The following is a 23,361-nucleotide window of genomic DNA, read 5'->3' as shown; positions in this document are numbered from 1 at the left end:
CCTGCATCCCAGCCGCTACTTCAGAGCCTTCCATCAGCCCATCCCTTGAAACACTTCCCCTTTCACAGCCCTGTACAGGTATTCCGACTCTGTCTCCTATACCCTCTAGGGCCACACTGGGGTTCCTGGGACCCATAACTGGGACTCCGTCAGACTAGTTTTCAAGCCTCCCAGTGCTCTAACTTAGTGCTGCTAGAGCCTCCTGATTCTGGAAGCAACTACGGCAGAGGGTTGCCCACTAAGCAGACATGAGAAAATATACATGTGAGTATAAAGAACTGAGGGCAGGTTGATTTCCCAGGATCACAAGTGTGCTAGGAAGGCACGTCTTCACTTGACTGTTGAACTTGCAGGCAGGACTAGAAAGGGGAAACTTGGGGGTGGGGTGAAGGGGCTCTAATGGTCCCTCATAGACCATCCCACACAGCACTCTGTATAGCCCATGAAAGATCCTCATCACAGCAGTGCCTCTTTCCGAGGGATTCCTGGTGCCATACACTCTGTACCATATGACTCTGCTGCTCTGCTGTCCTAGCTATAGATTGTTGCACCAGGGTGGGCACCTGGGCACGGCCTTCAATTTGTTCCCCATGTCCATCCTCCCCTTTTACTTTGGTGAAGAACCTCAATTGTTAGCTGGGTGGCAATGCACCCAGCCAAAGTAGAACGTTTCCCAACCTCCCTAGTAGGTAACTTTGGCCAAGTGACCTATGTTCTATTCAATAAGATGTAGTGAATCACTGTGTGGAACTTCTGATGAGTCTCCCTGAAGGGCAATGTGTGTTCCACTTGAGGGTGAGAATGGGCTTGGCTGGGCTCCCTCCGAGTCCTGGACTCCACGGCCTCCACACCCCCTTTACAGGAGAGAGAAAGAAATGTTCGTCTTGGTTAAGCCCCTGTTCTTCCAGGCTCTGTTACTGGTAGCCAAACTGGTCTTAACTGTTAAGACGCTGCTATTGATGGGTGCTCTGTCCTGGGAGTGAAGAGCAGCTTGACAGTTGATGAGATCCCACGTAAATCAGGTCACTGGAGTTATGGCGTATCCTGGGAGACACTCCCATTCTCCAGGAGATTCCTTGTTTTCCAGTGTATTCTTACAATGAACCCCTGAGGTCACTGGAGAGTGAGTTTATCCTTGGGTCCCTGAAAGAACCTCAACTATTTCCTTCCTGAATTTCCATCAGACCCCTGATAACGCCTGACAAAAATAAGTTTGGCAAGACAATGGGTCAGTGGAGGCAGGTCTGTCACAGGAAACAGCCACTGCATAGAAGGAGCTGGCCTTCCCCCTCTTACTCTCGGTCCGGCTGTGTGCCTCCCAAGGAGCAGCAATACATCTCCAGACAAGGAGATTACAACAGACGCTGCCACTGCCGAGCTGAGTGGCCCGGGGTGGGAATGCGGCGGCAGGAAGAACAGGAACCTGGGACACGGGTTTCCATTCAGACTCCACCCTTTAACCAGCTACGTGAGCCGGGACTGACAGCCAGCTGCTCTGAACCTCACATTCCTCAAGAGCAAAAGCAGGACAGATGCCACACTGCACGGGGCTCTTGTGATGACGGAAACTGGGGAGCAGCCCCGTGCCTGGCACGCACTGAGTCCTCCACAAAAGCTTGCGTTTCTTTCCGTCCTGCTGAGAAAGCCAGGAGCCTTGGGAAGGAATATCTGGATCTCCTTCCTTCCTGGTTGGGGAAGGGAGGCCTGTTCACACAGGCCCCAAGAGAGATGCATTTTTTTTTCCATTAGATTCTCAGAACAGCAATGGGGCCCAGTGAGGTGGTCACCACCAGCCCGATTCTAAGAGGCCATCATCTGGATTTACTTTCTCATTCTTTTAAATAGATGTATATGATTTATACACTTTCGTCAAGGAGTTTTACACATATAAGAGGCTCTGCATTCTATTATATATAAATTTCTTAGATATTGTTGTAAACTTAGATTAGGATATTAGACTGTAATGATAAATGCAGCCCTCTTAGCTAAAGCCCTCGTTATTCAAACACTAGAATTTTTGCTTAATGAAAAGAGTTTTACAGGCTCTCCAGAAACCCAGTTCATCTTTATCCTGGTCCTTAACTTAGGGAAGAAGACAGAAAAGTTAAATGCCTCCCACACTCACACACATACACATGCCTGAAGCAGGCTTATGAGAAAAATCTGGAATGGCCTGGAGTTGTGTTTTTGTTTTTTTTTTTTTCCCAATTACAACTCAATAAAAATGTGCTCGTAAAAGTTCTAGATAAGCAACAGCTTTGCCAGCAGGATGGGGCTACCCACTTCCCAGGGAAGCCTGCCCTGGTGTGATGGGCAGGGGACTGGGGGAGGGCAGGAAGCCAAAGTTGGTTGCTTTATGGTCTCCCCTGCCTTCTCCATACAACACACACACAATGGGCTCCTCTGAGGAACTGGGAACGGCCCATGCTATAGAGGAGGTAGGGGGCAGCCTCCTTCTTTCTGAAAGGCCAGTCTGTTCAGCCAAGAGGCCAGCGGGAGTAAAGCCTTATTCCAGGCATAAAATTTTGAAAATATTCAATGGCTGTGGTTTTATATTGTTTCCCCCATAAAGAAGTTGCTTAGGAGTAGGGTTGCCAGATGAAATATAGGACACCAGTTAAATCTGAATTTAAGATAAACCTCAAACAATTTTCTATTATAAATATGTCCCAAATATTGTAGAGGACACTTGTTTTTATTGCTTGGTCTCTTAAGTCATGTCTGACTCTTCTATGACCCCTGTGGACTGCAGCCCGCCAGGCTCCTCTGTACATGGGATTTCCCGGGCAAGAATACTGGAGTGGGTTGCCATTTCCTTCTCCAGATTTTCCCAATCCAGGGATCGAACCCAAGTCTTCTGCATTGGCAGTGGATTCTTTACCACTGGGACACTGGTGAAGCCCGCAGAGGAGATACTTAAAATAAAAATGTATTTGTAAATCAGCCAACCCTACCTGGAAGTCACTTCACTTTTATAGCCCCTGACAAATGGGAAAAAGGGGCCAAACCCAGTAAGAGGAGGCCCAGAGGGTTTTTGGTGAGAAAGAAAAAGGGAGTGAGTGACTGGAGAGAAGTACTAAAGGAGAGGCGGAGCGGTGACCTCCGTTCTCTCAGGCATGGTCCCAGGGACGAAGTGAAAGGTGTAGAGAGTGCCTCGCTCTTTACTTATTTTTCCTGGAAGGTGGACATTTTGCCCAACATGAGCAGCAGCCAGGCTCAAGGGCCCCACAGCATCAGGCTCCCTCCCCACCTTTATCGCTCCTGCAGCAAACCCCGATGCACCACATCCACAATCCGTATTACAGTATATCCACAGTCTGGCTTGCACAACAGAAGAGGATTCTGAGTTTGAGCTTTTTACTGGGAAGCTGGGATGTTATTATTTAGCAAATGTAAGTGTCTGCTATTCCCAGCAGGTGGGGAGGAGGCTTGCAGGGAAGGTTAGAAGAGCTAAAGATAAATAAAGACGCCTCAGTTCCTTTGTACATCCCAGTGAAAAGAACAGCAACGTGAGGATAGAGACGTAGCACATCTCGCTGTTACCTTTCCCTCCACTTGCAGAGCTCTGCCCAGCACATGAGAGGTGCTCTGGGAAGGGCAGAGTGTATGAATTTTCCACCCACTCCAAGCCAGACTGACTGTAGCAGTGAGGGTCTCTTCAGGTCCTGGGCACACCTGATGCCCCGCCTTGAGAACTGGCCTCAAGGACAAGTCTGAGACTGTGTGCCCAGATACCAAAGTAGTGAAGTTGCTTAAGAAAACACGAGCTTGTTTCCTAAGATTCATCAGCAACTTTGTGCAGAGAAAAGTTACGTCATCAGAGTCAGAGAACCTTTATTAAAACAACGCAACACTATGTGCTAAGGCCTGTGTTAGTTAAGTACGTCATATCATTTCATTTATCATTTCATTTCACAATGAATACCTCAAAGTCAAATTCACCAGGTAATTCTTTACAATCAGCCATCAAAACATACCTGGAATCTAACTTCTCAAAAGCCCTGTCACTACCATCCTTGAGCCCTTAAGGCAGCAGCATCTCTTCCCTGGAAAACAAGAGCAGGCCACTCCCTACTACATTACTTGTTCACCACATTCCATTCCCCACATACCAGTCAAAATGTTCTTCTTAAAATGCACATCAAATCATGTAAGCATCCTCCCTGGCATAAAACCCAAACTCCTTACCATGACCACAAGGCTCCATGGTTACAGGCCCTCGTATACCAGCATTCTCATTCTTCTTCACTCTGGTGTAACCACACTAGCCGTTCAAAGCATTAGGGTCCAGGCTAGGTCACTGTGAGAGGTTCCAAAACACAGTGACTTAAGTAACTGTTTATTTCTCTCTGGTGTCACTGCTCAAAGGTAGGTGGGCAGTCCAGACTGGTTAGGGGTCTCAGCTCCAAGGGGTCATGCAAAGACCCCAGTGCCTCCCACCTCGCTGCTCTGCTAGCCCTGAGAGTGTTGTTCTCGTCTGCCTGGTGGAAGCTGGGTCACGGGCACATCTGTAGCCCATGGTTTTCTACTGCCTGGCTGCTTCAGCATCCCTGGCTTGTTCCCTTAACCCTACTCACACTCTGTATGTAGTCCCTTCATTAATATCTCTTTCTCTAAACTATCCCTGGTGAATTCTGTCCCTTTCCAGCCTGTAACTAAAGGTCCACTGAACACAATGTGTCAGTCAGCCCCTCCCTAAACCTGAGCTCAGTTCGGTTTATAGATATATGTGGTGGTGGTGGTGTTTTAGTTGCTAAACTTGTCCGAATCTTTGTGACCCCATGGACTTTGTAAGCCCACTAGGCTCCTTCGCCCATGGAACTTCCAAAGCATGAATACTGGTGTGGGTTGCCATTTCCTTCTCCAGGGTATCTTCCCAACCCAGGAGTCAAACTTGCATCTCCTGCATTGCAGGCGGATTCTTTACCCACTGAGCCATCGGGGAAGCCCCCATATGTTAACATATGTCTACATGCATATCTATGTGTATATATATGGTTATGCATATTTATATGTGTATATACATGAGTGTGTGTATATATTTATATATTGATACATGGGTGTGTGTGTGTATTTTCTCATCCCAGACAATGCCCCCAAATCTAACTGGAATTGGACAAGATACCGGTCATAACTAAACTTGCATGGGTTGGCACTGAACTGAAGACGTCCATGACAGTCTGGAGTAATAGCAGTCTCTGCGCAGCGAGCGTTTGTTGAGTGCCTACTGGGTTCATGGATGAATATTGCATTACCACAGATGCTCCCACCTAGGCTTCTTCCCCCAGTGCCAAGGCTGGCCTTCTGTGAGCATTTGTACTGAGCTTCCCGGCTCCTCTGGGCAACCCCGGTCCCTTGTGCCGCCCATCACAGCCCTCGCCGCTCGTGCTGCTGGTGTGTGCTCAGAGCTTTCTGCTTCTCCGCTGGGCAATGAGCTCATCCAGGGCAGGCCCTGGTTTCCTGCTCCAAGGACAGGGCCTGGACTCAGAGTAGGGCATCACTTCAATAAATAAATGAAGCACACAGCGGGGGTTTCAGCTCCCAACCTAATGGTTTGTTTATTCAATCCTCTCTAGGGGCTTCTTAATATATCAAGTGGGATATAAAAACAATTAACCAGAGTTGAGGGAGAATGAAAACAGCAATGGCTAGCATGTGATGGTGGCTTCCTCCAAGCCAAGGGCTTCATATGCATCATTTTATTTAATCTGCATGGTAACCTCATAGGTAGATCCTGTTATTAGATACAATGTACAGGCTCAAGGAAGTTAAGGGACTTGTACCAGCTCAGAGTTAAGTGGCAGAGGCAGGATTTGAACCTAAATCCTTCTGTTTTGCAAGCACACGCCCTTTCCTCCTCCATTCTCCTGCCTCCCAGACAGGAATAATCACACTGTCAAGCCTCATCAATGTTACTTTGATGCACTAACAGGCCGTGAAGAGGAAACAGCTATCTATCTGTAAAATAAACAAGTCCTGGTATGCAGACAGAGGTGCTAATAGAGATGCAATTTACCCATTTGCTGAGATCACTGACAGACTCAAGCAGGGCTCAAACAACAGTCATCTGGGAAGGGGGGGGCTTGGGGGGACCCCGACCTACAGCCCATGCCCTGGGTCCTCAGGGCTCCAGAGCCCCTCAGGAGGAGGTTGGCAGCAGGCACTCCCAGTATTTTGACAGCCAGGCAGATAAACAGAGGTATCGATTTCAGAGAAACATCTTCGGCCCTTAGGTCTTCTCTCCAAACACGAAGTCCTCACATCGCTAGGCCGTCAAAGTCAAGAGTGACATTTCCACAGCAGACATGGCCCTGCTGGCTGCCAGCAAGCTCCCTGGAGAGTCACAGAAATCTTCAAGGCACCCACACACCGGGGACAACCTGGGCTGGAAGGAGGTAGGTCAGGCCTGGACAGATGGAAACCCCCACTGTGATTCCCATCAGCACAAGGTCTTGTCTCACTCTCTGTGACCCGGGCTGCCCAGTATGGGAACCCCCAGCCCCTTGGGCTGTTGAGCACTTGAAATGAGATGAGATGTGTTATAAGTGTAGGATACTCAGATTTCAAAGATTTCACATAAAAAAAAAAAAAAAAAAAGATTTCACATAGAAAAAAGTATGTCAAATATCTCAATAATTTTCATACCGCTTACATATTGACACTGTAATATTTGGGGTATGGTTAAATAAAATACATCATTAAAATTAATTTCACCTGTTTCTTTCTACGCCTTAATACGGCTACTAGAAAAAATTTTTTTTTGGCTGAGTTGTGACTAGGGATTGAACCCAGGACCATGGCAGTAAAAGCACCAAGTATTAATCACTGGACCATGGGGAATTCCCCCTAGAAAATTTTAAGTTGCAAACATGACTTCTATTATATATCTTTTAGACAGTGCTGATCTGAAGAATAAAATGAGAGGGACAATTCAAAGTGAACAAAGAAATTTTTGTCAAAACGCAAATTAAATGAAAATAAAACATGAGAAATATTTCCACGTGTATTTTCAAAAGAGTTCTTTTTTTAAAACATTCAAAGTTTCTCTTAAAAGTGAAATGGAATATATAATTGTCAGATATCAAAATTTTAAATCAAAACAATCTAAATAAACCCCAAAATCTTAACTCAATTCTCTGAAAGCCTTGTTAAATCTTATAAACGACTGTTACAAAAACAAAATGATGGGCAATTCTAGTAGTCAATGTAAAGAAGTGGCATTTTGCTTCACATTACATCTAGACCTGCATATAATATATATGCTTTAAAGAAGTCTATGAGTTGTTTAACACACCAAAATATCCCTCAGCTGTTGTGTGACTGTTGGGAATACCACACTAATGCCAGGTCACCTCCAGAGCCCTGGAGCAGAACGCAGACACAATGGATGCTCAGCACTACCGGGTCTGTGTGCTTGCTGAGCCCACGACTGATTCAGCAGGATAAGCTGTCCAACTTCCCCGGCTCCAATCCTCTCTGGAACCCCGAGTTAGCAGTGACACAACCCACCAAGCTTCACGGAATTCAGACTCGGTCACTTTTCGTCCTGAGGACACTAAGGGGAGGGCAAGCACATTCTCTGCGGCCTAAATGGCGCTAATTGCAAAAGTGGATGGAGTGACGGGTCCACTAGGTGCCTGTAAGAAGAGCCAGATCCCGGATGAATGAGGTACCCACAACATCCTTTTTAATTTTCAAAGTTACATACAGCAAGGTTCACTCTATCTTTTTACTGACAAATTCGTCTAGCTGTGTCACCACCACTATGACCACATCGCAGTTACCGCAATCCCCGACATTCTTACCCAGGTTTGGCACTGTCAGGTTCTCGCTTGCTTTTAACCACTCAAATGAATGCTCAGCAGCATCTCAACACATGTGTGTGTGTGCATGAGACACACAGAGAGAGACAGAGAGAGACAGGTGGGGATCTCTAAGAAAGCAGCTCAGCGAGGGGCTCCTTCTTCCAGGGTCTGTGGATGATACTGTCGGGGGAAGAAAAAAAAACTCCTCTCAGATGTGTGACAGTGACTTATCCGGGAAAATGCCATGGTGGGCTTTTTGATAAGAAAGGGAGACCCCTAGCTTATTCTGCTTGGGAGACTGAGACCAAGAGGGAGCTGATCTGCTCAGCATAATCATTGGAGAGCAGGAATCTCGGACGTTCCTGAGGGAGCTCTGGAGGAGAGAGGGAGAGGCCCAGAAGGGAAGGGAAGGAAAACTGCGACGACTGTGCACACAGTGAGGAGCCTTGTGAACACGGCAGGCGCAGGGACGGATGTCTCGAGAGAGAGAAATGCCCTGGGAGTGGGGCCCAGCCAACAACTTCCTAAGACTAAGGAGCTCAGACATGGAGTTTGGAATTATCACCTGCTCTGTGTTGAGGTCCCCTCTGCCACACACAATGGCGTTGGGTGAGTTGTGCTTTGGAGGAAGAAGAGGATGGTTTCAAGCTTGGGATGAGGCTGGAGGGGAGGAGGGTGGCACGTGCCAGTGAGGTGGAGAGGCAAGAAGGCTACAGGAACACTGACCCAGAGAAATGAGAGTCATCCTATCTGGACTCCTTCCAGAGGACAGCAGTCCTTGGAGATGCCGTGGAGGGTTCTGGGTGAGCTGCAGAACATGGGCCTCAGTCTGTTTGCTTTTCTTCTTAACATGAAAGAAGAAAGGCCTTTGTGGACAGCAGAGGACCTCGAGCCATCAGACTACACACGTGTGCTGCTGAGATATGGCCTCGGCCCTCTGGGCTCCATCTGGGAGGGCACCCTCTCCCTGGGCTCTGGCTGGATTCAGCGTCCGCATAATCTCTGGTGTCCACAGAGCACTAGAAGCCTCTGGATCTTTTCAACCCAGAAAAGTCAGGTACTAGTCAAATATCAAATACTAGTTTTCCTGCTGCTGCTACTGCTGCTGTAGCAAGCCACCTCAAACTTAGTGACTCAAAGCAACCCTGATCTTCATATAGTCGTGGAGTCAGAAACCTGACGTGGGTCTCACTGGTCTACATCGAGGCATGGGCAGAACTACATTCCTTTGGCAAGTTCTAAGGGAGAATCCATTGCCTTTTCCAGCTTCCAGAGGCTGTTCTTTGGTTTGTGGCCCCTTCCTCCATCTCCAAAGCTGCTAACAGGGAGCTGAGTCCTTCTCACAAGGACTCACTCTCTTCTTCAGCCTCTTTCTCCCACTTTGAAGAGACATTCTGATTACATCAGGCCCACCTGGGTGATCCAGGGTACTCTATTTTAAGATCTTGTGGTTGGCACTCTTAATTCCACCTGCAACTTTTATTCCCTTCTGCCTTGTAACATATTCACAGGTTCCAGACATTAGGATGTGGACACCTTTCTGGGTGTGTGCATGAGTGTGAGTGTGTGTGTATTCTGTCTACCATACCTTGCCACTGCGCATAAGTGGAATTCTGATCCAGAGCACTGTCTACCTGCATGTGAAAATTGAGAAAGTAGAGGGAGATTCTGGGGGAAAGGAATTTGCTAATAAAATCACTTGAGTCAGAGAAAGCAGTGGCTTTGGGAGGAAACCTATGTCAAGTGCTGCCATATGTACGTTAAGTTCCCAAGAAGCTACAATGAAAATAACAGCTGTTTCTACAGATAACACTGCCTGCACTAGAGCGGCTTGCTGTTGCACAGAATCCTGGTGGACTATCCTCAGAGTCTTAAACAGTTAGAGACATCTCTGAGTCCAGCCAATGGTTACTTGGCTTGCTCCCATCCTGGTATAATGGTATGTGTGCTGGGTTCACACCAGGCAGATCTTGGCATTCACCCACAGCCCGAGTTCTGCCCTGAGAGTTGTGCAGAGAAGGCTGCCGTTTCTCACAGGTGAGCCCTTCAGCTAACTAAAAGACGGACCAGGTGTCCCCTACCACCAACCACTCTTTTCTAATAAACTCTTCCCAGGGCTTCCTATAGTTTCTCATAATTAATTATGTGGTTTCCACCCTTACCCACCCTTGTCACTCTCCTTTGGGCATCCTTTAATGTGTGAAGGATTGGCAACATGTAGGGTGTGGGGAGAGGGTCACCAGTCTTCTGATGACAGCATTTAGGGGCTAGTCTAATGGAGGTGATAATCCAGCAACACACATCAATCTTTCCTTGGCTTTAGTTTCTTGGCCATCCTTCTAGACAGTGTGAAATACTACCTTGCTCTGTTAATGGTTATCTGTCTATCTATCCATCCCAGATGTCTTTAGCTATTTGATTTTTGCCCCCTCTGAATCTACATCTTCAGCAGCTCCTCTTGCACCTCAGCCCTTAACTTGGGCTGGGTTTGGGACTGAGGCTGGGACTTGTCCCCCAGGCTCCCAGCTAGAGGGAAACCTTTCTTCAGCCTCAGTTAGTTCCAGCATCTCTGACTTCTCCAGTTCTTAGGGCAATTGCAGAAGGGCCTCTGACTCTAGCACAGGACAGCAGGGACACGTGGGCCCTGACAGCTTGACCTTCTTAATACATTCTGTATGCTCAAATCCTGAGTACTCTGCCTTGTGCATATTCTCTGCACCAAGAAATCAATAAAAGCAAAATCTTTCTTAGCAGTTTCACAATGAAAAATACTAGATGAAATAATCGCTCTAAATGAAACTGGCAGTCGTTAAGCAAGCAAATTCTGTTTTGGTTTTCTGAATACAACGTTGTAGAGGGCAATATAATGACCCCAAAATAAGAAGATCCTATTAAGTGAAGGATGTAGAGAGACTGGGGACCCCCTTCCCACTCCCCCTAATCCTTCACACACTGAAGGATGCCCAAAAAGGGTGACAGGATGGGAAAATCAAGTCACTCATTAAAAGGAACTATAGGAAGCCTTTGAATGATTTTACCAGAAAAATAGAGGAGCCTGGACAGGACTATCCCCCGACCCCTGCAGCCCTAAAAAAGAGGACCATAGCGGTAGGGGGTGGGGTGGGGACCTAGGAGCAAAGAAGGCTGGGGCCAAAGAGATGGGAGGCTGAGAGAAGGAATCGCTAAGAAGAGAGACCTGGGAATGATGGTTGAATTGGGAATATTTTTGGCCTCCTAACACCATCCAGTATTTTTTAAATGTTTAGCATGTATCAGGCACCGGCTATATACTTTCCACACTGTATTTCATGTAACTCTCATAACAACATAATAGGGTGGCATTATGATTATTGTCCCCACTGAAGCCCAGACATGGCTTGGACACCTGCTGAAGGTCTCACAGGAAGGGACACAATGCAAATGAACCCAAGCTTCCAGTTTCTCTGGAAGGAGGATGTGGTTCACGGATCACCCTGCATGATGTGGCAATCATTCCATTCACTCCTCAGAGACAGCTCCACAAACTCCCAGAAAATACTGGAATGGAGAGTTTTCCAGGGTGGGGGCCCCCTGCCCTTGCACAGGCACTGTGCCAGCTTGCAAAACGCCCCCATTCCAGCTATTCCAGGACAGAGCCCCAGGCAGGGCCCCGCAGGCACCTGGCCTCATCCATCCCAAGAAAACAAAGCCAGGAAATCCCCCTGCCTGTCCCTGCGTTGGTGGCAGCGTGACCCGCCTCCGTGGCTGGGCTGGGGACAGGCGTATGTGCTCCAGGTACAGGACTCCCAGAGTCAAGGGTTTCAGGTCACACTGGCAAATCATTTTGCAAGCAGATGCCACAGGTCTCCTCACAGACTGGGCAGCACACAAGGTCAGTGTCAGCAGATCCGACCCTAAAAATAGGCTCTTGGATGCCAGTCAGTGGCTGGGTGTGCGGCCGCCACACGCCCCACAGACCAGCGCCTCCTGACCCGCCAGGACCCAGTGCGCACAGGTAAGGCCCCCTGGTGGGGAGACTGGCATCTCTCTTGGGTTCAGTCAAGTGTTCTTTGGGGTCCCGGGTCTGGGGATCAGAGGACCCCTTCCCACCTGGCCTCTGGAGCGGCAGAGACCAGCTGACATCCTCTCAGTTTGACAGGCTTCTTGCTCCGTCTTTCTCTAAAGACTCCCAAGAAATTTTCTCCACTTCCCTTCCTCTAAATCTAAGCTTCCAGTTCAATGACCATTTCTAAAGGATAATAGGGTGGGTTAAATCTCATCGGGCCCTTCTGAGGCACTGGATGCATTGCATCACATATCATACTCCAGCAAGGTTCTGCATTTAGCCAGCAGAGGGGAAAAAAACCTCAGCAGGAGGTGGGGGTGGAATGGAGACACCCGTGGTGCCTCACATCAAGCGTGGGGGAGCACAAATTACAACTAAGTCCTCAAAACCCTGGGGATGTGAGAACGCTTCCTGTGTCCTCGGTAACCCTAAGCATCATTTGGACAGAGTGGCTATTTTTGAAGCTTTTTCCTGTCCTGGTGGGAGGGTGGGGTTGGGGATGATTGCTCTGGTAGAGATGGGGAGATTGGGTCACTGAGGGACTTGGCCTCTGGACCAAGACACCAGCGCCTGTAGGCAGGAAGGTGGGACGATATCCTGTGTCTCAGGCCAGGGCTCTCCCATCAGACCCTGGGCCCTTGTCCTGTGGCCCCAGTGGCCCCTCATGGGCCTGGACCCAAGTGTTGGGAGTGGGGGACGCTGAGTGTTGAGGAAATCTGAGAACATTCCAAGGGAACCCCTTCAAGTAAGACGGGTGAAGGTGCATGTGTGGAGAGACCTCCCCACTGAAGGCCCAGCATCTGAGGGGCTCTGTACCCGGTCTGTGTTCTTGTGACCTGAACCTTCCATCGTGGCCTTGTCTTTGTCCTCTTCACAACAGAAGCATTTTGTTCCCACCAAATGACATTTGCCAACAGCACTCGGAGGGCTTCTGAGCTGAATCCTGTACAAGGGAACAACCTTGGGCCTGGAGGGGGAGGTGGGACGTGGGAAAGGGTCTGAGGAGTCAGGGAGAGGTCAGAGGCTCTTCAGGGGCAAAAACAGATCCATGCTGGGGGTCGGGGCGATGGCCCTCCACTATCTGACGAGCTGGAAGCCCTCGCTGGTGGCATGTCGGTCCTAGGGTGGCACCCACAGGAGGGGACCCTGAGTCCTGACTTGAGAGTGGATTTCCAGTGGCTGCTGACAACTTCACAGGGGACAAGGGGCAGAGGGGGCCCTGAGGCCGGGGGCTTAGCTGTGTTTCCTACCACCCTGGTGATGCCCGGCTGAGTCCACTTGGGGAGGGGGCAGCCTGCCCTCCCTGGAGCCAGGACTGGCCTTCTCTAGGCACCGCGCAACCCTGTGAGTTGGCAAGGGGTCCTGGCTGACCACGTGCGAGGACGGCTCGGAGAGCTTGTCTTCTGCGTAGTCACACAGTAATGTACTTACTCCTTGGAACTGCCGCAGCCCGGGAGGGGTGTGCCTCGTCATCTGCACTTCAGATGAGCATGCTGAGACACACAGCCGTGGAGCAGCTTTCCCAGCACCACGCAGCCCAGACCACCGTGAGGCCAGTGTGCCTCAGAGCCTGACCACATAGCCCCTGTGCTCAGGTGCCCCTCCATGAGGTGGGGGTGCAGGGGACACCTCACCTGCTTCCCTCATTGCCTGAACTCCCGCCTGTACACAGCCACTCCAGGTCCTGGTGTCAGGACGCAGAGCTCCGCATGTCCTCTCCAGCCTGCCTCCAGGGCGGGTGACCCTTGATGGTTCTGGACCCACCACTTCCACAGCAAACAGGGGATCAAGTCTCATCGCAGCCTGGCATGGGTACCAGATATTAACAAGTTGGAGACAGACCTTTCTCCTCCTCCCCAAAGTTCTGCTTATACTTCACCCATGAGCAAAGGAGCCCCATCACCCAGCGGAGGATGTTCAGACGTATTAATGCCCCATCCTGTCTGCCACAACTACCCCCACAGAGACCTTTGGCCCCCATAAAACAGCTCTACCCCTATTCCTAACACGTTCTGGGCTCAGAACTTAGGTCCTAACACAGTGGTGGCAGCTGTAAGAGGTGGGAGCTTGGCCTACAGCCTTCCCAAGGCCTAGAGCCTCCTCTGAGCAGCATAGAGAGATGGACCTAGTGAGTGATAGTGGTGTGGATGGGCAAGTGGAGTGGGGGTGAGACCATGGTGAGGGCTGCACCCCCACAGTCTACCCCCACATCTTCTCCCCTCACAAGGAAGCCTCACATTTTGCGGTGGCACACAGAGGGAAGTGATCCTTGAAAGAGGGGGGCTAAAAGGCCATCTATTCCTGAATTCATGAGCTATGTAACTGCCTGCAATGTTTACACCACCACTGGTCTGGTCAGAGGCTCTTGTGGGCTTCTGTGCCAGAGCCTCCTCTCCCCTACGGGGCTGGTCGTGGAGGTCAAGTCAACCCCGGCCAGCCCCCTTGTCTGGGAAGGAAGCTGCATGTGGCCCTCCAGCCTCCTCACGGTTTCCGGGAGGCCCAACTCTGCCAAACCAAGACTGAAAAAAATCAATTAGGAGTTCATAAATTACCACCCTGAAGCACTTTGAAACCATTTGAAGAGTTAATCAAACAAGTTAATGACATCAACCCCATCTTAGAAGGAATATTAAATTACCTCTTTAAATGAAGCCTTCTCTGTTTTTTTTAATAAAAGGATTTTACATTAATTCACATAATTGCCTCCCATTAACATATTTGCCAGAATCCAAAAGGAAAAGAAAAATCTGTTAAACTTGGGTTGTGTCTGATATATCAGGAATTAAATTATAGGCAACAAAAAATTCCTAGGGTTTTCACGTCCAGGTTTTAATTTTTTAAAAATCCCACAACTTTTATTTCCTAGTTGGGATCATTTTCGCAGATTTAAGATGCATAAAGACAAGCATTACTTGCGGTAAATTAAAAACATGTATATTCATATACATATACTGCTGCCAAATTCTGCCCTTCCATGTACCCTGGCAGTAGGTATTACTCTCCTAATAGAGTTATTTTCCCAACCACAATAACATTTTTACTCTCCCCCTTCTTTCAAGGCACAATTCCAAGCCCAACTTGGGTGGTGTCATGGAAGAAATGTGTATGCAGGCAACACAGGCTAACTTTCCCCAAGAGCCCAACGCATTTAAGGTAAATATGTTATGTCCATAAATGCAGGATACCTTCAAAGGAAGAGGATTCATTTTTAGAAGATTAAATTATAAACTGCTCTACTAGACCAGAAACTTGTAGAAGGCAGAGACCTTTCTGGCCCACCCAGGCCTGGCACTTAACAGAAGGATATGGTGGATTGTAGGGGTGAGCAGGGCCAGGCCTAACTTCTGAGGTGAAGTCAAAAAGCAGCCCTGATGCTGGCCGAATTAGCCTAAACCAAGACCAGGCTCAGCAGAGTCAGAGAGCCCTGAGGCACGGGGATGGATGCTGCCCTCTCCATCTGAGGTCTGTCTCCAGTCCAAGGGAAGCTTGGGAAGCAAGATTCCTTCAGAGGTAGATTTACCCCCAAAGAGTCAACACCCCACACTTGCACTGGCCTCTTCTAAGGCCCTGCACCTATTGGGTTTTCTTTTTCTTAAAGAAACTGTATGCACTTCAGAACCCACAAAACTTGACTCACTTCTGGTTTTCTGGGAAGCGCTGAGGGACCAGAATGACATGACCTAGGCCTGGCTTTGCCACCAGAGGGCTCAAGAAGGATATAGCCCTGGCTCTGGGAAACACAGAGACTGGAAGGTGCTCAGTGCTGTATGTCATGTCAGGAACACCTGGTTAGGCCTTGTCCTGAAGGCCACCTTTCTGTGTCTTCAGCCCACAGGTTTAGAAAGCACACCTACAACACCCAGAACAATTCTCAAATAGAACTGTCACAGGCTTTTTTTCCCCCTGCCATACACTCTCAAGTATTATGTGTTCATCACAAGAGATTTTAGAAAAGATGGCTCCTTAGAAAAAAGAATAAGCTCATATAATTTCATCATTCGAAAATAAGCATATACTTAGTGTTAATATTTTAGTGAAATGAATTTTTGTACAAGAAAAGAATCACACTGTACATGCTGCTTCACATTTCTGGTCTCTTCTCTCCACCAACACAAGCCTCTTCCCCTTTGATTTCTCAAAACCACAGCAAACACAGCAGTCTGTACCATCTAACAATTTCACTGAAGTTTTAGGGTGACAGAGGGCTGACATAGCCACTTGTTGTTTAGTTGCTAAGTCATGTCCAACTCTTTTGCAATCCCATGGACTGTAGCCCGCCAGGCTCCTCTGTCCATGGAATCTCCCAGGCAAGAATACTGGAGTGAGATGCCATTTCCTTCTCTAGGGGGTCTTCCTGATCCATGGATCAAACCTACGTCTCCGACATTGGAGGAGGACTCTTTACCACTGAGGCACTGGGGAAGACTGATACAGTCAGCTGTTGTTCAGTCACTCAGCCAAGTCCGACTCTTTGCAACCACAAAGTTAAGCATGGGGACCCCTGTTCTGAGGAATCCTGTGGCTGTGTGCCCTGGATGCTCCTCACCTGGCTCCCAAGCCCTGCCTCCCACAACCTACAGCAGTTCCCTCACACCCATTCTGGGGATGTTCTAGAGGCTCAGAACTCCCCTTGCTTTCTTGTATAGAATAATTTAGCTCTTTGTTCACTCCATCACTTTCCAAAATATGCTTTAGGACTTACCTTTTCCCCGTCAAAAGGATCCTTCAAGGGTGTTTTTTTGTTCATCGGGAGGCCTGTTCTGTGGCTCACACTCCTGGGCATGGCTACCTGACCGATCTCTGCAGGCTCAAGGGGATCCACTTAGATATTTAAGTTTCCTGCTGAAATGAATGATGCATCTCTCCATTGGGCTTCTTCCATCCTCCACCTTAGAAAGCAAAAGAATCCAGGTTAAGTGTTTGTTTTGAAGCATCTTTATCCCTCTTGTTACAGCTCCGTGTTATCACAGAAGAAAGCAAAGCTTGGGATGAGATGTGTAGATCCAAGTCCTCAGTGATCGCTAAGGCTGTGAGAGCAGAGAAGGGCCACCAGCCAGTGAAGGTGGGGAGGGAGGGACAGAGACATAGAGACCCCAGGAAACAGCCAGGCCCTGGAGGCAAGTCAGATGGAGTGGAAACCATAAACCAGAAGTCACAAGCAGCTTCCAGCCCAGACTGTTCTATTTGGCCAGCACAGTGAAAAAATACAGATGTGGTTATTTATTATAAAATATGATTATTTATAAAGAATCCCAAAATAGAAGACACACAAAAATATCTTCCTGAGTCCTGCCACTTGTTTGCAGTATTTGGTGGATTTTTCCCTAGTTTAAAAAAAAAAAGAAATATATATATATATATATAATATACATAAAGTTTTTTTAATTGACGTATAGTTGATTTACAAAGTTGTGTTGGTTTTAGGTGCACACTACAGTGATTCAATTATATAAAAGAATGTACATATATACATATTTTTTTTTCAGATTCTTCTCCCTTATAGATTATTAAAAGACATAGAGTATAGTTCCCTCTGTTATATGGTAGGTCCCTGGTTATCTACTTTATATAGAGTCATGTGCATATGTTAATCCCAAATTCCATAATTTTTTTTTTTTTACATAAAGTCAAATCATGGTGTCAAAATTATATTTTTAAATTCAGCTTTAGCCCTTCTTCACTGGCAAGGGAAACCTTTAATCAAACACAAGCTGTACCGTTGAAAAGTCTGACATGGGGTCAGGATTAATGAGGGATCCCAATTTTGATTATTCCTAGAAATAGTTTCTCAAAGTAAGGCTACTGCTTCACAGAGGGAAACGGCGCTTGGGCCTTATAGGTCAAGTACTACTCAGTCTCTGCGTTCTCTGTTATCACAGTGTCTTTGAATGTTTTAAGATCAGCGGTATCTTAATTGGGTTCCCTCCAAGGCAGACCCTGAAACCAGGGTTTAAGAACAAGTTGTGAGGTGCTCCAGCAAACAGGATCAGTGCAAAGACCAGAAAATACCCTCAATCAGGGAAATAAAAGGGCTTGAGGGAGGAAGTCTTTTGTGTATAACGGAGCTGTCCACTGCAGTGATTCAAACTGAGGAATGGGACAGGACAAGGCTAGTCTCTAGTACAGCTGCCTACTGACTTAAAGTTTTTAAATCAGCTGATTTCCCACAAAGCTCTGGCTCTCTGACTTTTCATAAAAATAACCAAAAATGCGGGCTTGCATTCCCACATGGAATGGCAAGCTGCTGCCCCCTTCAGTGGGGGTGTTTGCTCGCCACTGGGCCACAGTCTGCACCACTCCCTGATGTCTCCTGCTTGAGGCCAATAGTAGGGCTTTTGCTTGTTTTATTCTTTAACACCCAATGTACTTAACTCCTCTGAGTTATCTGCCTGGCCCCTCCAGGAAACAGCCTGAGTCTATCATCCTTTGAGAAGAGGCAAGCTGATGCTGCAAATAAAGGCCAAGTAGCCATCAAGTTGACATTTGATTTCCTGGGACCAAACCTTTCAATATGAAGCTGTAACAGGAACCTGGAGGCCTCTCTTGACAACCTGCCCAGCTCTCATTATGACATTTAGCCTGTGATTGATATTGTATGTGTCATCGAGACCTTGGCAGTTAATCTTTAGGTCGAATCTATGGAAACCAAACAGAGCAGGTTTGTCTTCCCCTTCCACTTTGGCTGTGATCTGGGAAACAGACACTCCTGGCCTCTCTGAGATTCAGAGATTTGGGAGCCATGCAGAGAGATGCACACAAGCCGCCTTCAGGATTTGGAAAGATTACAGGTCTGTGGTTTCTGGACGGCTCTGTGCTTTGTTCTCTCCCCCCATCCAATCTGCATGCTGGAGGATAATAGATCCCAGAGCTCCCTCTGCGTGCCAAGCCACTCTGGGTAGACCACACCACTTCCGCTTCTGTCTGGAAATCCAGCCGAGGCTTTCAGCACGGGGATGGGGATGACTCCCTCCACAGTATAATGAAGGAGGACCAGCTTCAGCAAGGGTGAGGTCAGCTTCAGTGATCAAAGGAGGCAGGCAGAGGGTTCGGAATGCAGTTGCTCCAGCATCTTCCTAAAATCCCTTCTTCTGAAGCCTACTTTGGTAGCAGTCAGGGTTCAAAATGGCTCAAACCTTCAAATTTCAGTTCCCAGCTCTCACTCACTGTGAAACAGGAAGAGCTGGTGCCATGGATAAACTGAGTTCCAGACCTCTCAAAATTAAAGCACCCCAGGCCTGCAGCAGGGAGAGTGTACTTACACTTTCAGGAGACTTGGGTGCCTGTGCTGATTCCTCCACAGACGTTTCCATCCATTCCTTAAAATAACACCTCACTTAGTGCCTGCAAATGCCAGCAGCCAGGTCCCAGAGTAGAGTTCGGGTCTGAGTAACTCCCCGCTGCAGTGGACTGTCCATCCTGTGTTCTGCTCCTCACTCACCTTCCGTCCTCCTCCAAATTAGCCCAAGGCTCCTTCCTGCCTCATCAGTTCCACTAAACACCTAGCACAAGTCCCCAGTCTTATTCACCACCCTCGGTCATCCATTCACTGATTCTGTTCACTCCCTAGGCCATTCCCTCATTCAATAAATACCTTCTGATCCCCTCTTGGGACTTCCCTGGTGGCTCAGACAGTAAAGCGTCTGCCTACAATGCGGGAGACCCAGGTTCAATCCCTGGGTCAGGAAGATCTCCTGGAGAAGGAAATGGCAACCCACTCCAGTACTCTTGCCTGGAAAATTCCACGGACGGAGGAGTCTGGTAGGCTACACTCCATGGGGTTGCAAATAGTCGGACACGACTGAGCGACTTCAATGTCAATGATCCCCTCTTATATGTCAGACACTGAGGCTGCAAACAACACAAAGGAGCATCTTCAAGGAGCCTCGGCATAAGGCTATCTAACCCGTTTCTTGCCCCAGTCCCACATCCTTATCCGGGGCTAAAGACTTGGGTCTGCACTTCAATGAGAACACGGAAAAGCATATTGAGCACCTTTCCTACCCTTCTCTTGACTCAACAGCTCCTTGACTCTTGAACCATATACTTGGACAATTACTATCAAACTTTAGTTAGCATCAGACTCACTTGGGAGTTTGTTAAAATACAGACTCCTAGACACCACCCTGGTTCAGGGTACAACTCAGGAATCTGCAAGAGCCAGATGATTCTTTGGGAGGTAGCCTTTAGATCACACTTCCACAGACTCCAAAGAGAGGCCTCTGCAGCCCATTGCCCCCACACCTCCACTCAGGGTCCTGCAGGAGAAAGTCGCAGATCCTGATCTCCCATGATCACCAAAGACACTGCTAGTCAGTGATCCTTTAATTCATCTACTGTGAACTTGGCTGAATCAAACTTCCCAGAGCAGTGGTTTCAGCCCTTTTCTTCCTAAAAAAAAAAAAAATTAATGTAAAATTTCATGCATACAAAGAGTAACAGTGACTACCTGCAGCCCTCATCCTTAGCAAATACTGCCTCATCACACCACTGTCCATTCCCCCCACCCCATACACAATATATTATTACATTTTCCAGTGGGATTATTTTTGAAGCAAATCCCAGACATTATATCATTTCATCCATGAACATTTCACTACATATTTCTAAAAGATAAGACCCTGAGGTATAATTTAACTGTCCTCTGAATCTCCCGCAGAGCAGTTGCTAGATCTAGACTCTGAGGACTCTGATCAAAGATCCAGCTCTTCCTTTGGCGAAACGCCTTCTGTGGTAGTGGTGGTGTGTTTCTCCATCAGAAGGCCCGTAACGTCTGATCATCACTTCTTATGTTGCAGCTGTCAGTGCTCAGTTCCTACATCCATTAGCTCCTCAGGTGATGTAAAATGGTGCTTTCTTCCTTCTCTATTAAAGTTCTTCTATAAAAGAAAATTCCCCTCACCTACCCAGTAGTACAGTTTGTATCAGAAAGGAACAACAAATGCTAGATTCTCTCTGTTTATTGACCTGTCTTCACAATGAGCTGGTTCCCTAGCATCTTCCAACAGTGAATGATTGTTTTAAGTATCATCATGACTTAAATACTTCATGTGTTTCTATCAGCTGCAGTTGTTTTCATTATTCATGTTCAAACTGTGCCATTTTTGATAAGTGGGAGCCTCTTCGAGATGTGCTCTGGGTCCTTTCGATAGGATGTTACTGGTCTTTGAAGTTCCTGGGGCTTTTTTACATTTTTCAAGTCCCTGGGGCCTGCCCCTCCTCACGCTGTATCCTCCACTCTGACCCCTGCCCTCACAGCAATTTAAAAAAAAATATTTATTCCTTATTTATTTTTGGCAGCACTGGGTCCTCATTGCTACATGTGAACTTTAGCCAGTTGTGGTGAGTGGGGGCTACGCTTCATGGCAGTGCATGGGTTTCTCATTGCGGTAGCGTCTCTTGTTGCAGAGCATGCGCTCTAGTACACTCAGGCTTCAGCAGCTGTGGTCCGTGGGCTCAGTACGGGCTCAGCAGTTCTGGTGTACGGGCTCAGCTGCTCTGTGGTGTGTGGGATCTTCCGAGACCAGGGATCAAACTTGTGTCCCCTGTATGGGCAGGTGGATTCTTAACTGCTAGACCACCAGGTAAGCCCACGGCAATTATTTTTTTCTCAGAAGACTAAGATCACATATTACAAACATCGTCAATTTAGTGTTCCTCATCTCCAAAATGAAGATAATCACGGCACCTATTTCTTAGGGTTGTTAAGATTAAATGAGTTAGTAATTGTAAAGTGCTTGGAATAGTGCCTGGCACACATTAAGTGCTACAGAAGGATTTGTTAAATATATGAAGAGCATTTCCTCCCCATCTCTCATCCGAGAGTTTCTCAGTGACCCCACCCTTTTCCTCTTTCCCTCCAGGCTTCCAGCACTAAGAGTACAATCTCCCTTCCCAGGCTGCCTGAGTGTATTGGTCACCCAGCTCACAGAACACATGGTGCCCTACTCCACGGAGAACCATTTCCTTGGGGACAATGGAAACTGTTCACACACATTCTATTCACAGAGGCTGACAAGCTCTACAAATACACGTCCCGATCTGCAGACACAGCTTTCTAGCTTGGAATGTCTCTTCTGAATGACCAGTAAATTAACACAACTGCCAGCCTCCTAGCGTGAGAGGCCAACGTTGTGTTCAACTTTCTAACAAGTTGACAGACCCTCACACAGCCAAGTTTCCTCCCACCCCAAGACTTCTGAAGCCCTGGGAATGCCTGGCTGCCCAGACCTCACAGGTTCTGGGTTCCCAGATGTGCCCTTTCCACTGGACGACAGTTCTCTGCAGACACTGAATACCATGGGCCAGGAAGGCCAGGGACCTTCTAGGCCTTTTTGTTCATGCTCAAAATGGCCTCAGCCTACAGACTCCAGTCACATAAAAGAAAGAGTAGGCACCAACAAAGGGGTAAAAATCTAAAAGAAAGATGGCAAAGAACAGGCTGCCTGCAGGGATTTCTTAGACCCAAAGCCTGTCCTGAGTCTGCAGCATATGCCCGCTTCAGAGGGCATCTAGCATGCTTGCTCTTCAGGGGACTGGAATGTCGGGAAGGTGTTGTTTAACTGCCATCATGACCTTCCTTGTTGACCTCCGTGACCTGGGAAAAGAAAGGAGGATCAGAGCAAACCGGGGAAATTCCTGCCAGATGTTCAGGTCAGCTTATACCCAACTCTGTCCCTGCTAACCCCAACTCTGATCCTCTCTTGTGACCAGCTGCAGAAAGGAAAGAAAATCCCTTGGCTCCAAAATGACATCCGGAGAACCGAGGACAGGCCTCAAGAACGTCTACCCATCTGCCAAGAAGCTGCTGCCGAAGGTGGAGGAAGAGGGGGAGGCTGAGGATTACTGTACTCCTGGAGCCTTCGAGCTGGAGCGTCTCTTCTGGAAAGGCAGCCCCCAGTACACCCACGTCAATGAGGTCTGGCCCAAGCTCTACATCGGCGATGAGTAAGTGCCCAGATTCAGCCTCATGTTTGGTAGCCAGCCCTTCCTAGGTCACAGCCTGCGCTACCATCCCACCATGAGCTCTTGCTTTCCAGGTTGGTTCTTTATCAGTTAGGGCTAGGTTTATTTTCCTATTACAGAAAACTCAGAAAACGGGCTTAAGCAAGATAGAGGTTGGTTTGTCTCACATAAAAGATGCACAGAGGAAGGAGAGCTGAGGCTGGCATGGCGACCCCAGGGTCATCAGCAGCTCAGGTTCCCATGCCTGGGCCCCACCATCCCCCAGGTGGGGCTTCACTTCTTCAAGGCTGCCTCATGACCTGGCATTGCCAGTAGGGCTCCTGTCACCAACTGTAGGATCCAGACCACGGGAAGGCAGCAGAAAACGACATCTTCCCAAAGGGAAGTCCCACCAAAGACTTCCCCTGCTCCTCGCTGCGAGAGAGGCTAGGAAATTGTAGTCTGTTTTTAGCTGGGGATAAGACAAGCAAGAATAAAGTCAGTTCTCAGGTGGGTGGCATAGGAGCACATCACCCTCTGTATCAGGAAGTGTGGTAGACCCAGCAAAGT

The 23,361-nt window shown here is 48.0% G+C and overlaps 1 protein-coding gene across 1 annotated transcript in view; it reads left to right on the top strand.

Annotated features, from left to right (window-relative positions):
* Positions 1-11,666: 11,666 nt before the first annotated feature.
* Positions 11,667-23,361, top strand: part of DUSP29 (dual specificity phosphatase 29) — a 35,678-nt gene continuing 23,983 nt past the window's right edge. The window contains exons 1-2 of the mRNA XM_065919887.1: positions 11,667-11,799; positions 22,561-22,794. Of these exons, the coding sequence (XP_065775959.1) occupies positions 11,717-11,799; positions 22,561-22,794 (317 nt within the window). The 5' untranslated portion in view covers positions 11,667-11,716. The remainder of the gene's footprint in view (positions 11,800-22,560; positions 22,795-23,361) is intronic.

The sequence above is a fragment of the Muntiacus reevesi genome, chromosome 2, assembly GCF_963930625.1.
Source record: "Muntiacus reevesi chromosome 2, mMunRee1.1, whole genome shotgun sequence".
NCBI lineage: Eukaryota > Metazoa > Chordata > Mammalia > Artiodactyla > Cervidae > Muntiacus > Muntiacus reevesi.
The sequence above is the reverse complement of the archived record's forward strand: the minus strand, read 5'-3'. Positions and strand labels throughout refer to the sequence as shown.